The sequence below is a fragment of the Hemicordylus capensis genome, chromosome 5 (assembly GCF_027244095.1).
Source record: "Hemicordylus capensis ecotype Gifberg chromosome 5, rHemCap1.1.pri, whole genome shotgun sequence".
In the NCBI taxonomy this organism is placed as follows: domain Eukaryota; kingdom Metazoa; phylum Chordata; class Lepidosauria; order Squamata; family Cordylidae; genus Hemicordylus; species Hemicordylus capensis.
In genome coordinates, this window is record NC_069661.1 from 4,382,586 (window position 1) to 4,396,053 (window position 13,468).

General features: G+C 52.4%; 1 protein-coding gene across 1 annotated transcript in view; it reads left to right on the forward strand.

The window, feature by feature from the left end:
• Positions 1-13,260, forward strand: part of CPXM1 (carboxypeptidase X, M14 family member 1) — a 38,500-nt gene extending 25,240 nt beyond the window's left edge. Inside the window, exons 9-14 of the mRNA XM_053258441.1 lie at positions 2,865-3,061; positions 3,205-3,384; positions 4,892-5,189; positions 5,917-6,056; positions 10,084-10,186; positions 11,572-13,260. Coding sequence (XP_053114416.1) covers positions 2,865-3,061; positions 3,205-3,384; positions 4,892-5,189; positions 5,917-6,056; positions 10,084-10,186; positions 11,572-11,834 — 1,181 coding nt within the window. The 3' untranslated portion in view covers positions 11,835-13,260. The remainder of the gene's footprint in view (positions 1-2,864; positions 3,062-3,204; positions 3,385-4,891; positions 5,190-5,916; positions 6,057-10,083; positions 10,187-11,571) is intronic.
• Positions 13,261-13,468: the final 208 nt, after the last annotated feature.

Below are 13,468 nucleotides of genomic sequence, written 5' to 3' on the forward strand. Positions count from 1 at the left end.
AGCTATAGGTGTTTCTGATGAACAAAGAAAGCTGCCTTATCCCAGATCAGACCATTAGTCCATCTGGCTCAGGACTCTCCACTGAATGAAGGTAGAAGTTTATTCCAATGCAAACACAAATTGCAGCCAAATGATAGTTAAGCAGATTGTGTAATTTCCTAGCGCCATCTGCTGGCCATCTGTTGACAGTCCATGAAAAATCTTCCTTTTTCCAAGTCAAAATAAAAGCAGTACCATATGTAAAAGAAATGCCTGTTTTCTGTGGATTGTCAACAGATGGTCCTGAGAAATTATGCAAGATGTTTACATGTCATATGGATGCCCTGGAAAATTTCTTGTTGCAAACTGTGCTCATGTTGGAATAAATTGTCATCTAGATAGAACCCGTCTCTCCAGGCTTTCAGAGAAAGAAGAGTTTTCCCAGCCCTCATAGGAACATAGGAAGCTGCTATATATTGAGTCAGACCATTGGTTGGTCCATCTAGCTCAGTATTGTCTACCCAGGCAGCAGCTTCTCCAGGGTTGCAGGCAGGAGTCTCTCTCAGCCCCATCTTGGATGTGCCAGGGAAGGAACTTGGAACCTTTTGCATGCAAGCAGGCAGATGCTCTTCCCAGAGTGGCTCCATCCCCTGAGGGGAATATCTTACGGTGCTCACACATGTAGTCTCATATGCAACCAGGGTGACCCTGCTTAGCTAAGGGGCCAAGTCATGCTGGCTACCACAAAACCAGCTCTCCACCTCCTTGGAGGTATTGCCAGGGATTGAACCTAGAACCATCTGCATACAAAGCATGAGTTCTAACACTGAGATACAGCCCCATCCTCTGTCTTGATCTGCCAAGCTTGGAGGGGTGATGTCCTTATTTTGATACCTTCCACTTGCTGCACATTTACAGTCTGGTTGGATCCATCTTCTGAATGGCCTTGAGGCTCTTGCCTAGTAGGCAGAGAAAGGTTGCAAAGATGAAAAATAATTGCCAAGTAATTTAAAAAAACTGTAACATCTGAATTGGCCCAAAGAGGTGTTGTTCAATTGTTTTTGGCTGGGAATAGCCTCTCCTGACCTAGAAAAGGCACTCTCTCCAGTTCAGGAAAAGGTAGTCTTAACTTTGGCTGCCTGCCCCTTAAAGCACAGAGAGGGAACACAGAGTCCGAGTGGAAAAGGTCCCCATTCTCCAGGCTTCCTTTCAGTCAAAGACCCTCCAAGACTCAGCCCTGGAACATGTGAGTAGGCAGAAGAAAGAGGGTGTGTCTTGGCATGTGAAGAGGGCCTTGCCCTAACCACACACACACCCTGCACAAGTCTAGAAGGACTAGAGGTTGGTGGGGGCCCTGCTTGAAGCTCACAGAGGGTAGTTTTCAAGCAAACACCTCGTGTCAGAATTCCCTCCACCCCTCTTCTTAGAACTTAAGCACAGTTTTAAAATCTGTGAGGTGACCGGGCGGGCAGTGCAGAGGGAAGCCTGGTTGAACTCACATTCCCTGCCCCCCACTCGCCTCCAGACGAGTGCTTGATTGTTTCTGGGAGCGCGAACTGCACTCCCAGATGATCCATGCTGTGTGGCAGGCTGGCACGATGCGTCCCAGCCTCCAGATATCCCATAATGCACTGTGCCACATGCAGGATTCATTGGGGGATTCCCCAAGGAGCGGACACTCTAGGCACCCATCTCTGTGTCTGCTGAGGCTGAATGTAGTCCCAGCAAGCACACAATCCCAGGGTCCTGGTTAACGGCTTGTTCAAGCTCAGAGCCGGGTTTAAAAGTTGGGCTAGGTGGCCCTGCTCCACTGGTTGTTCTCATGCGCAACCTAACCCAGGCTGGACTTCCCTAGGCTGGGTTAGAGTGCAAGAACAGCCTCTGTTGCTTTTCATGGACACCCGTGTTACTTCCACATTAGCCCTTTTCTCTGGAATTGCTGTCCTTTGTTCACTTGCTTTTTACAGACAATGCAGTCAATATCTTTATCAGATCATTGCATTCCATTGTTTTCTGTGTTGTTCTCCCATTTTGTCCCCCCTCCCCCGATCTAATTTCTGGTTATTTTTAATGCAATAAAAATGCAATTGTAGCTCCAGTCTGCCCAGTATAGTATGCACAGGCAAAACTGTGTTGAGGCTTTGAAGGGCAACTGTGAATTAAAACCTTCCTGTATGCAAGTACTGCCTGTTGAATTGCTTCCTGACTAGTGTATCTGGAAACAGTTAAAGTCCCCTCCAGGGAACAGAAATTGAATAATAAGTAGGGGCAATTAAGCCCATAAGAACATAGGAAACTGCCATATACAGAGTCAGACCATTGGTCTAGCTAGCTCAGTATTGTCTTCACAAACTGGCAGTGGCTTCTCCAAGGTCTCGGGCAAGAGTCTCTCTCAGCCCTATCTTGGAGATGCTGCCAGGGAGGGAACTTGGAACCTAGATGCTTTTCCCAGAGCGGCTCCATCCCCTGAGGGGAATATCTCCCAGTGCTCACACTTCTAGCCTCCCATTCAGATGCAACCAGAGCAGACCCTGCTTAGCTAAGGGGACAAGTCATGCTTGCTACCACCAGACCAGCTCTCCATTTTAATTCTACTCCCAGCTCATTGCAGAAAAGTCATTCTTTGGGAGAACTAAGGGTCTCTAGTGTGGAGCAACCCTATGTGTACAAATATTAGATACGTCAGTCCTGACGACAGTCCCGGAATCCATCTCCAGGGCCAGGACTCATCCTGGGGTTATGTAAAGTAATTGTCTGGCGGGGGGGTGGGGAATGACCACCGTAATCCACCAGGCACCTCGGAGGCTCAATCCCAGCCCCTCTGGTTTGCCCCTCTGGTGGGGTGCGGGAGACGAACCTTGGCCTGCTCTCTTTGCTGCCTGCAGGGGAGCCGGAGTTCCGCTACGTGGCCGGCATGCACGGGAACGAGGCCCTGGGCCGAGAGCTGCTGCTCAACCTGATGGAGTACCTGTGCCACGAGTACCAGCAGGGCAACCCTCGGGTCCTCCGGCTGGTCACCGAGACCCGCATCCACCTCTTGCCCTCTATGAACCCGGACGGCTACGAGACGGCCTACAAGCTGGTGGGTGGAAACCGCTGCCGTCTGGCATCACCGGAGGCATAGCCCGGAGGGGCGGCCAGACGGAGGCCGTGGAGGCAGGGAAAGGGGCAGTGCTGTCTATAGAAGTGGGGGGTGTTCAGGCTGCCTTCCTCACCCCCCTGCAGGGCTCGGAGCTGTCCGGCTGGGCTATGGGCCGCTGGACGTACGAAGGCATCGACCTCAACCACAACTTTGCCGACCTCAACACGGCCCTGTGGGATGCGGAGGACAACGAGATGGTGCCCCATCAGTTCCCCAACCACTACATCCCCATCCCAGAGTACTACACCTTTGCCAATGCCACGGTGAGCTCTAACCCCATGCGGCGTTGGCCATATTGCTAAGACCTACCAGGATTCTGCACGGTCACTGGCGGCCGGCCACGCCTTCGCAGGCCACAGTGAGTCCATGTCCCGCCATTCCAGGAGTCATTGCCTAGAACCCTGTTGTCATCAGCTTCTGCAAGATTCAAGTCCTCATGGAGGAACCTGGAAACCCTGGGGACATTTTCTTCCAGAGGGCTCAGAAAGGGGTTTGCCATTGTGAACACACCAACAGTTGGCATCCTTTGTGACAAAGGAATTCTGGAGTAAACCGCTTTGAGAACTTTTCTTGAAAAAGCAGCATATAAATGTTCATAATAGTAGATAAGCAAGGGAAAGGCCATGGGGGCAGGGGGGTTGAAAGTAACTTGAGGCCCCAAAGCCAGATGCGGGCCACCACCCATAACTTCCCCACATAACTATTTAGGCTACCCCAGAGAGGAAGCAAAAAAGGAAGCTTATGAAGGGGGAGGAGGGCTGATCTTGGCGTAAAGTAAGGTGTGCCTTCGAGTCGGTTTTGACTCCTGGCACCCACAGAGCCCTGTGGTTGTCTTTGGCAGAATACAGGAGGGGTTTGCCATTGCCCTCTCCCGCACAGTGTGAGATGATGCCTTTCAGCAGCATCTTTTCACAGTGCGCATGAATTATCCCCTTTGCTAAGCAAGGTCTGCCTTGGTTTGCATTTGGGTGGGTGACTTCAAGAGAGCCAAGATCTTCCTCTGGGGGGAGGGGGCCACAGCTCAGTGGCAGAGCATCTGCTTTGCATGCAGAAGGCCCCAGGGTTCACTCCTTGGCAGCATCTCCAGGTAGGGCTGGGAAAGACGCCTGCCTGAAACTTTGCAAAGCTGCTGCTAGCCAGAGCAGGCAAGACAAGCTAGATCTGGCCTGCTCAACTCCGGCCCCCTGAGCTAGATGGACCAATGGTCCGGCTCAGGATAAGGCTGCTGTCTCTGTGCCTAAGCTGCTGCTGCTGCTGCTGGCAGCCTCTTAGACCTGGCTGGGAGTCTGCTTTTGGCTTGGGAGGCCTCTTGTTGGAGGAGTAACAGCTGAGCCCGTTGAAGAGGAGCTTGAGACAGTGGCTTAAGACCGAAAAGCAGGGGAGCTTGATTGGGGAAGTGGCATTCTTGGATAGAAGGCCTGTGTGCCTGAGCCTTCTGTCTTCCTAGTCCAGAGGAGGAGGAAGCCACGTGGCTGATGGAGTCTGCAGCCCAGCCGAGACTGAAGAGCAGTCCGGGAGGGAGGGAGGGAGGGAGAAAGGCAGAGCGAGAGGCCCGGAGAATATCAGCCCACCAGTCGTGGCAAGCCAGATCAGACCCAGAGACAGCCCGAGGGGAAATAAAGAGGAAGACCCTTCCTCACGGACACTCTTCCTAATGCCCCTTGTGGTCACTCAGATTAAAGGCCCTAAGCGTTGATGCCGCTGGAGTTTCATCCCCGACACCTCTTAGCAGTGCGGCTCACTGGTGCCTCTTCCCTTTCCTCGCTGCAGGTCGCCCCGGAAACCCGGGCGGTCATCAACTGGATGCAACGCTACCCGTTTGTGCTGAGCGCCAACCTGCACGGAGGGGAGCTGGTGGTGACCTACCCCTTTGACATGACCCGCACCTACTGGAAAGCCCAGGAACTCACGCCCACAGCCGACGACAACGTCTTCCGGTGGCTTGCGACCGTCTACGCCACCTCCAACCTCGCCATGGTGGAAGACGACCGCCGCCTCTGCCACTACGACGACTTCATGAAGGAGGGCAACATCATCAACGGAGCCAACTGGCACACCGTGCCCGGAAGTAGGTGAAGCAGGCTGGGGCCAGAGGGCTCGCTCAGAACCCCACCATCCTCCTTGGGCAGCAAAGACGGTTGATGTCTTCAGCTTTTAGGAGAGAGGTTCTCAAGTTTGTGTGGCTGGGGATGATGGGAGTTGTAGTCCAACCCATTTGGGGACCTAAGTCTGAGAACAGAGACATTCAAGCAGCTCTCACGGTCATGGATAGAGTAGGAGACGCATCCTGCCCAGGTTGAGAAGCCATTGTGGGATTGCCTGCGAGTAAAACGCAAGGTGGGAAGTGGGGGAAGTGATCGTGTGCAAGGCTCTCACTGGACAGGAAGACTCCATCCTATAGGAGCATAGGCAGCTGCCATATACTGAGTCAGACCCTTGGTCCATCTAGCTCAGTATTGTCTACCCAGACTGGCAGCGGCTTCTCCAAGGTTGCAGGCAGCAGTCTCTCTCAGTAAAGTAAAGTAAATGGGTACCTGTAGGTTTTCCCTAACAGAACAACCAGGAGAGGCTGAGAACAACCAGGAGAGACTGGGCATCATGGGAGTTGTAGTCTAAGAACAGCTGGAGAGTCTCAGGCAGGCCACTCCTGTATGGTGCCTTCCTGGTATCAGCCAAGCAGTGGGGAGAGGAATACCAGAGGCTCTCAGCATCCACTCAGGGTTCACTGACCCCAGTGGCTGCCCGCTGGGCTTTTCTATCTCACCTGTCTGGTCGCCTCTATCTCACCTCTGCAGGTATGAACGACTTCAGTTACCTTCACACAAACTGCTTTGAAATCACAGTTGAGTTGTCCTGCGACAAGTTTCCCCACGAGTCTGAACTGCCTCGCGAATGGGAGAACAACAAAGAATCCTTGCTGGTCTACATGGAACAGGTTGGAGGGTCTTACCTAGGTTACAAAAGCAGCTTCCTTATACCAAGGCAGTCCCTCTTGCTCAGTAATGAGGTCATTCACACTACCAAAAACTGGATAGGACAAGTATCCTACCCAACAACAACAAATATTGATATACTGCTTTTCAACAAATGTTTCCAAAGCGGTTTACATAGAGCAACAACAAAGGAAGGAAGGAAGATCCCTGTCCCCCCCAAAGGGCTCACAATCTGAAAAGAAACGTAAGATAGACGCCCACAACGTGCTGGGGTTGGATAGGACCAGTTACTCTCCCCCTGCTAAAAAAACTCAGAGACATGAGTTTTGGGTGGTATAAAAAATATGTCAAATAAATAAAGAGAATCACCATGATTAAAGTTGCCTCTTTGCCCAGTTAGCCGAGGTAACTGTGCCCAGTTACCCAGTTTGGGGAACCTAGGAAGCTGCCATGTACTGAGTCAGACCATCGGTCCATCTTGCTCAGTATTGTCTACACAGACTGGCAGCGGCTTCTGCAAGGCTGCACGGAGGAGTCTCTCTCAGCCCTCTCTTGGAGATGCTGCCAGGGAGGAGACTTGGGACCTTCTGCATGCATGCAAGCAGGCAGGTGTTCTTCCCAGAGCAGCACCATCTCCTTAAGGGGAATATCTTATAGTGCTATTCAAATGCAAGTCAGGGTGGACCCTGCTTAGCAAAGGGGACCAGAAGTACACTTAGGTAATTTTGGAGCTTGGATCTAAAGGCTTTTGGAACCACCACCACCCTCCACTGGAGGCACCCCTCCTGCTGCAAATTAAACATCAGGTCAGAATCACACTTGGCCACCCAGCGCAGTGCAGGCCGGTGGCGACCACACCACTCAGGTCAGACTAAAGAGGATTTGGGGGGCCACAGGGGTGTGGAGGCCCTGGACTTTGGCCCTGAAGTCCAGGGGGAAGAGCGCCACTGAATTCATGATTGCAACCACAAGACCAGCTCTCCTCACTGTATGCGGGAGCTGTGTGTGCCCCTAATTTTCAGCTTGTGGGAGCAAACAACTAGGTAGGAGGAGAGAGAAGCGCTTGTGTGGAATCCAGGTCAGAGGAAAAGTTGGGCAGGACAGCTTTCCCTCTTACCTTGGTCAAATCCTGGGTATGGAAACTGGGTTGGGCAGTGCTGTCCTACCCAGCTTTTTCCTCCTCCTTGGATTCCACACAAGCACTTCTCCCTCCTCCTACCTAGCTGTTTGCTTCCACACAGGCGAAAATGGGGAGCACACACAGCTTCCAAACCTGGATCGGACACTTGTCCGGCCTAGTTTGGGGTTGTGTGAATGACTTCATTGTCTGCTGAGACTGGCAGCAGCTCTCCAAGGTTTCAGGAAGGGACCTTTCCCAGCCCAACCTGGAGATGCTGCCAGGGATGGAGGCTGCCAAGCAGCAACTCTTCCAGTGAGTCTCAGTCCTTCCCCAAGAGGCTGGCTTGCCTAGGCTTTGCCGTGGGGCAGCTGGGGCAGCTCACAAGCTCTGTCCTGATGGCTCAACTACACAGACCAATGAACTTGGATCGGGGCCTCATGGATGGATCCTGGCAGCAATGGGAACATTACAGAGTTGGTCTTTAAGAGTTATGCTTTTAATGAGGGTACATTATTTATATCCGGCTTTTCTTATCCAAATGCTTACACGAAAGAAGCTGGTTTATGTACAGCTTTATGATTTATGAAAAGACATAAAACAGTAGCACAGTAAGCAGCTACCAAAAAGATTAACAAAATCCCTGCCGTGGAGCGGGTAAGAGGCCAGGCTACAATTTTCAATCCCTTAGAATTCCCTCATTTGAATTCTGTCTTCGACATGAACTCAGCAGCTAGCTTAGCCTCTCCGTGAACAGCTTTGAAAAGCAGGGCTTCTCAGCAACACCGTGTGCAGCCAAAGCTTCTTAGCAGGGGAAAGGTGGGAGGGGAGAGGAGAGCTGGTCTTGTTGGTAGCAAGCCTGACTTGTCTCCTTAGCTAAGCAGGGTCTGCCCTGGTTGCATATGAAGGGGAGACTAGAAGTGTGAGCACTGGAAGATAATTCCCCTTAGGATATGGAGCCACTCTGGGAAGAGCAGAAGGTTCCACATTCCCTCCCTGGCAGCATCTCCAAGATAGGGCTGAGAGAGATTCCTGCCTGCAACCTTGGAGAAGCCGCTGCCAGTCTGTGAAGACAATACTGAGCTAGATAGACCAAGGGTCTGACTCAGTATATGGCAGCTTCCTATGTTCCTATGACCAAAGAACTGGCTCGAAGACAACCTAATAAGTTGACCCGCTAGTAGGAATGTGCATGAACCCATTTGGAGGCCCTTTTAAGGAAGAGGTGCCATGCACCACGTTTAAGGTACTTCCTTCTACTTCCGGGCAAAGAGGGGACGGGGCAGCAGGAAGGTATGCTGCCACCCCAAAGGAGCCTTTGATAACGGAACGCCAGTGGGGGGGAAGCAGAAGGAGGGGTAAGTGCACCCTGCCCTTAAAGTCCGACCCCCCCCGCCCCCTCCCCCCACCTGCAAACTTCCCCCACCCAGTTCCATGCGCATCCCTACTCCCAAATAGAGGATTTCTTGCAAGAGATGGCAGGAATAGCTAGTCGGAGAAGAGCGAAAATAACAACCATTAGAGGGCACTCAAGTCACCCCCAAACAACATGCTGGATGATAAGGCGGGTTCCAGCCTCCACCCAGCATGTAACGTTGCAAGATAAAGCCACTGAAACAGCTCCGTGGTTCTGTATGGCACAGGAGGCTGTGAGGCCAGTGAGATATGCGAGGCTGGCCTTGATGATTGTTTCGAAGCTTCAGCTGGTTCAGAATGCAACAGCCAGATACTAGGCTGGGCCCTGCTGCTGCTCTAAGAAGTCTGCTTTGAACTTCCAGCGTGTTTCTGGGCTCAGACCAAAGTGCTCCTTTTGACCTTTAACACCCTGCATGGCTGCTTAAGGGGCGGTCTTCCCCATTGGAACACAGGAAGCTGCTGTATACTGAGTCAGACCATGGGTCTATCTAGCTCAGTATTGTCTGCACAGACTGGCAGCGGCTTCTCCAAGGTTGCAGGCAGGAATCTCTCTCAGCCCTAGCTTGGAGATGCTGCCAGGGAGGGAACTTGGAACCTTCTGATGATCTTCCCAGAGCGGCTCCATCCCCTGAGGGGAAGATCTGACAGTGCTCACACATCTAGTCTCCCATTCATATGCAACCAGGGCAGACCCTGCTTAGCTAAGTCATGCTTGCTACTGCAAGACCCGCTCTCACTCTCCATGTGAACCTTGATGGCTATAAGCTACCTCCAGGTTCAGAGGCAGGATGCCTCCAAATCCCAGTTGCAAGGGAGCAACCACAGGAGAGGGGGCATGCCCTCCCCTCCTGCCTGTGGGCTCTCCAGAGGCATCTGTCTGGTGGGCAGGATGCTGGACTAGATGGGCCTTCTTGGGCCTGATCCAGCAGGGCTGTTCTTTTCTCAGCCTGCCAAATCTTAGGATTTGCTTCAGAGGCTCACCCACACCAGGAGAGATTAGGCAGGTGGCAGCTATCATGCTCTCATTCAAGCCAGTGGAAGCTCACGGCCTCTGTGTGGCTGAGACAGAGAACAAATGCTGCCCCCCACCTCGTTATTATTAAAAATATTTATACCCTGCCCCTCCAATACAATACTGCTTGGGGCGGCTCACAAGAGCAAAACAGTAAAAAGTAATATAAAAAGTAACACAATAAAACAAAACACAATGTAGAATAAAAATAATAAAAACAAACCCAACTTTAAAAAGATTAAAAACCCACCGGGCTGTAATAAGACACATTCCAAGGCTTCTCGGAACAAGAGGGCTTTCAGAACTTGTTTAAGAACCCCGAGGGAGGGAGCATGGCGAAGCTCTTCTGGGAGGGCTTCACAGGGGCCACAAGCGAAAAGGCCCCTGTGTGCGTGCGAGGTAACTGCCTCACCTCGCCTCATGAAAGGGCTGATTCCATCATTATGTTGTTGTAAGATGGCGCTAATTGTGCATGTCCTTGCAGATCCGGAGGGGCATTAAAGGCATTGTCCGAGACAAAGACACAGAAGCCGGCATTGCAGACGCCATCATTGCCGTGGATGGCATCAACCATGACATCAGGACAGGTATGGGACATCCCCAGCAGGTCTACTGAGCATGGATCACTCACATCCTCTGCAGTGGTAGCAGCAGGTCGCATTGGGGGATCCTATTCCAAGCAAATAGCTACCTGAGCCAGGTTGTGATTTTCTTGCTGAGCGCCATGATGGCAGCAGCAACAGATGCTCTCCAACTGCTCCAGGCACGAACCGAAACCAAGAGTTGCACTCAACTCCTGAGTGCAGAGAGCTGGTTTCCGGAGAGAAGAGCTGGTCTTGTGGTACCAAGCCTGACTTGTCCCCTTTGCTAAGTAGGGTCCGCCCTGGGTGCATACGAAAGGGAGACTAGAAGTGTGAGCACTGGAAGATAATTCCCCTTAGGATATGGAGCCACTCTGGGAAGAGCAGAAGGTTCCATGTTTGCTCCCTGGCAGCATCTCCAAGATAGGGCTGAGAGAGACTCCTTCCTGTAACCTTGGAGAAGACGCTGCCAGTCTGTGTGTAGACAATAATGAGCCAGATGGACCAGTGGTCTGACTCAGTATAGGGCAGCTGCCTATGTTTCCAGTGATGGGGGTGTCCTTACCTGAGGAGGGCTCTGGGCAGCCCTTCACCACCAGAGGTGTTGCTTTTGGAATGCATTGGGCTGCCTCCACTCCTCTCTCGGCTGATGCACCAATTGGCCCTCCAGTGACAGCAGGCCTTTGAAAATTGCTGCAGCAAGGCCAAAGTAAAACCGGTCAGGCGGCAGGGATGCTAGAAGCCAGACAAAATGGGAGGGATTGGACCTGCCAGGGAGGAGGGAAAGTGAGCCTCCCTTGGGACAGAATTCCATCTCCTGGGCGTGACCATCGAGAGGACCCTCTCACTGCCCGGCAGCCCAACCAAATGTGCATCGGGTGCTAGGAAGAAGTGGAGGAGAACCTCTCTAGCAAATGAGCTTTGCTGCCCTGCTGCTGCCCAGGAGGAACTCTCTCCTGTATGGTGGGTGGTGACACATGGCATTTAGCAGATAGCCTTTCCCAATGTAACCAGCCTTGAAAGATCTCATCATCATGGAGCTCAGTGCTGGTCTTGTGGCAGCAAGCGTGGATGGTCCCGTTTGCTAAGCAGGGCCCACCCTGGTTTGCATTTGAATGGGGGACTCCGTGTGTGAGCACTGGAAGATCTTCCCCTGAGGGGATGGGCCCAGTCTGGGAAGAGCACCTGCCTGCTTGCATGCAGACAGTCCCAGGTTCCTTCTTTGGCATCTCCAGATAGGGCTGAGAGGGGCTCCTATCGGCAGCCCTGGAGAAACTGCTGCCAGTCTGTGTAGGCGATCCTGAGCTAGATGGACCAAGGGTCTGACTCAGTATATGGCAGCTTCCCAGGTTCCTATGCTCTTAACTCCCCTTTTCTTTGGCTTCCGGTAGCTTTTGACGGGGATTACTGGCGCCTGCTAAACCCTGGGGAGTACGAGGTCACCGCTTCAGCCGAGGGCTACCACCCCGTCACCCGGAGCTGCCGGGTCTCTTACGAGGACAACCCCACCATCTGCGACTTCCGCCTGACCAAGACGCCCAAACAACGGCTGAGGGAGATCCTGGCCACAGGCGGGAAGATCCCAAAGGACCTTGTCTTGCGCCTTCGCCAGCTGCGGCTGAAGAAACTGCGCTCTCAGAGGCGGGCCCAGTGAGTGGGGGGGCAGTGAACCGTCTCCAGACTGCCCCTGCACACGGAAAGCGCTGTGGGGCCCCTGCTCTCTCCTCCCTGTCTTTGCCGCTTCCTTCCTGAGCCCCAGGGCTTTTCCCTGTCTTGGTCCTGATGGGTGCCATTGGCACAGAGCCCAGTGGTGGTTCCCAGGCTTTAGGGGAGAGAATATATAGTTGTATATCAGTCCCAATATATCAGTCCAGAGAGGTGGCTCCAAAACATCCAGGTCAACTTATTTTTATACTTTGCCAGCTTGGCTGGTGTGGCAGTTGACACCCACAAAGTCTCTGAACGCGTCGTGAAAGTGTGCACATGCGAGGAAGCCCTGCTTTAAGGTGTGCATTCCTTTCTAGGAATCCAGAAACAGCGCTGGAGTCCTAGAAAGAGGCCTAAGCCTACTTCTAAATTCACCCCTGGAATTGTGGGAACTGGCTGTGGTTACTCAGGGGCTAATGCAAAACACTGTGCTTGTGCACAGAGAAACTCTTTTCTTTATTATAGCTTCACACATTCCAGGGTGGAGCCCTGGCCTTGCAAACAGAAGTCAGGATCCATCCTGGTTGAAAAGAGTGCTGTCTGTTCACATTACGGTGCCTTGCTCATTAGTACTGGGCAGTACTGAGTGCATGCATTGCATTCCCAGTGGAGTTGCCTGCGTGTAGATTTCCACTATTTTACCAGGAGTGGATGTCAGGTTCAGGCAAAGTAGGCGGGCAGGGCAGCAGGATCTGGTTGTCAGGGGGGCACCTGTGCCTTTAAAAGTTGTGCAGAAGGGGAAGTGCCCTTGGGTGTGACTTCTCTCTTCATTGCCCACTGTGCAGGGAAAAGCGGCACCTGGCAATAATGCTCAGTTTTATGCAACAATTAAAGGTTGCCAGTCCCTCTCAAGGGATGATGATGATGATGATGATGATGATGATGATGATCTGGCAGGGGAGATGACGTTCTGCAGGTGGTTGCCTTCACCAAATCCCCCCTCTGCAACCCTGGGCTAATGTCCCAGTTGTTCCTTAGACAACAGAGTTTTCTCAGCCTGTCCATGGCTTCTGACCTCAGTACAGGCCTTCATCCCAAGAGTACGTCTGCCTATCAGATTCGCACACATAGCCCTGGATTTCCTTCACCTCCTTCGGGGATTCTCGAATGCAAATCCACAGACATTGTTGGGCTACAACTCCCATCATCCCCCTAGACACAATGGTCAAAGGCTGGATGGTGGGAGTTGCTCCAACATCCAGGGACCCAAGGCTGAGTCCTTCAACACAATTGATAAGGATAAGGCCCGCCAGAAGCCCAGGCCTTGCCACCTCCATGGCTTCCTTCCCACCTCTGGGAAACTCTTTTTGGAACACTGAGCCCACTAAGACAAGGATTCTCCAAGTTGGGTCCGCAGGTGGCATTGGACTACAACTCCCATCATTCCCATGGTGGGAGTTGTAGTCCAACACCACCTGCGGACCCAACTTGGAAAACGCCTGCACAAAGAGATTAGCCGCCTTCTAGCTGAGTGATACAGCACCCCTCCATTCACATTTTAGAGGCACTATGGCAACCTACAGCTGGAAAAAATCCAAGATGGTGGCAAGTTTTCAAAATGCTGGCACCCATGGGCAAGAG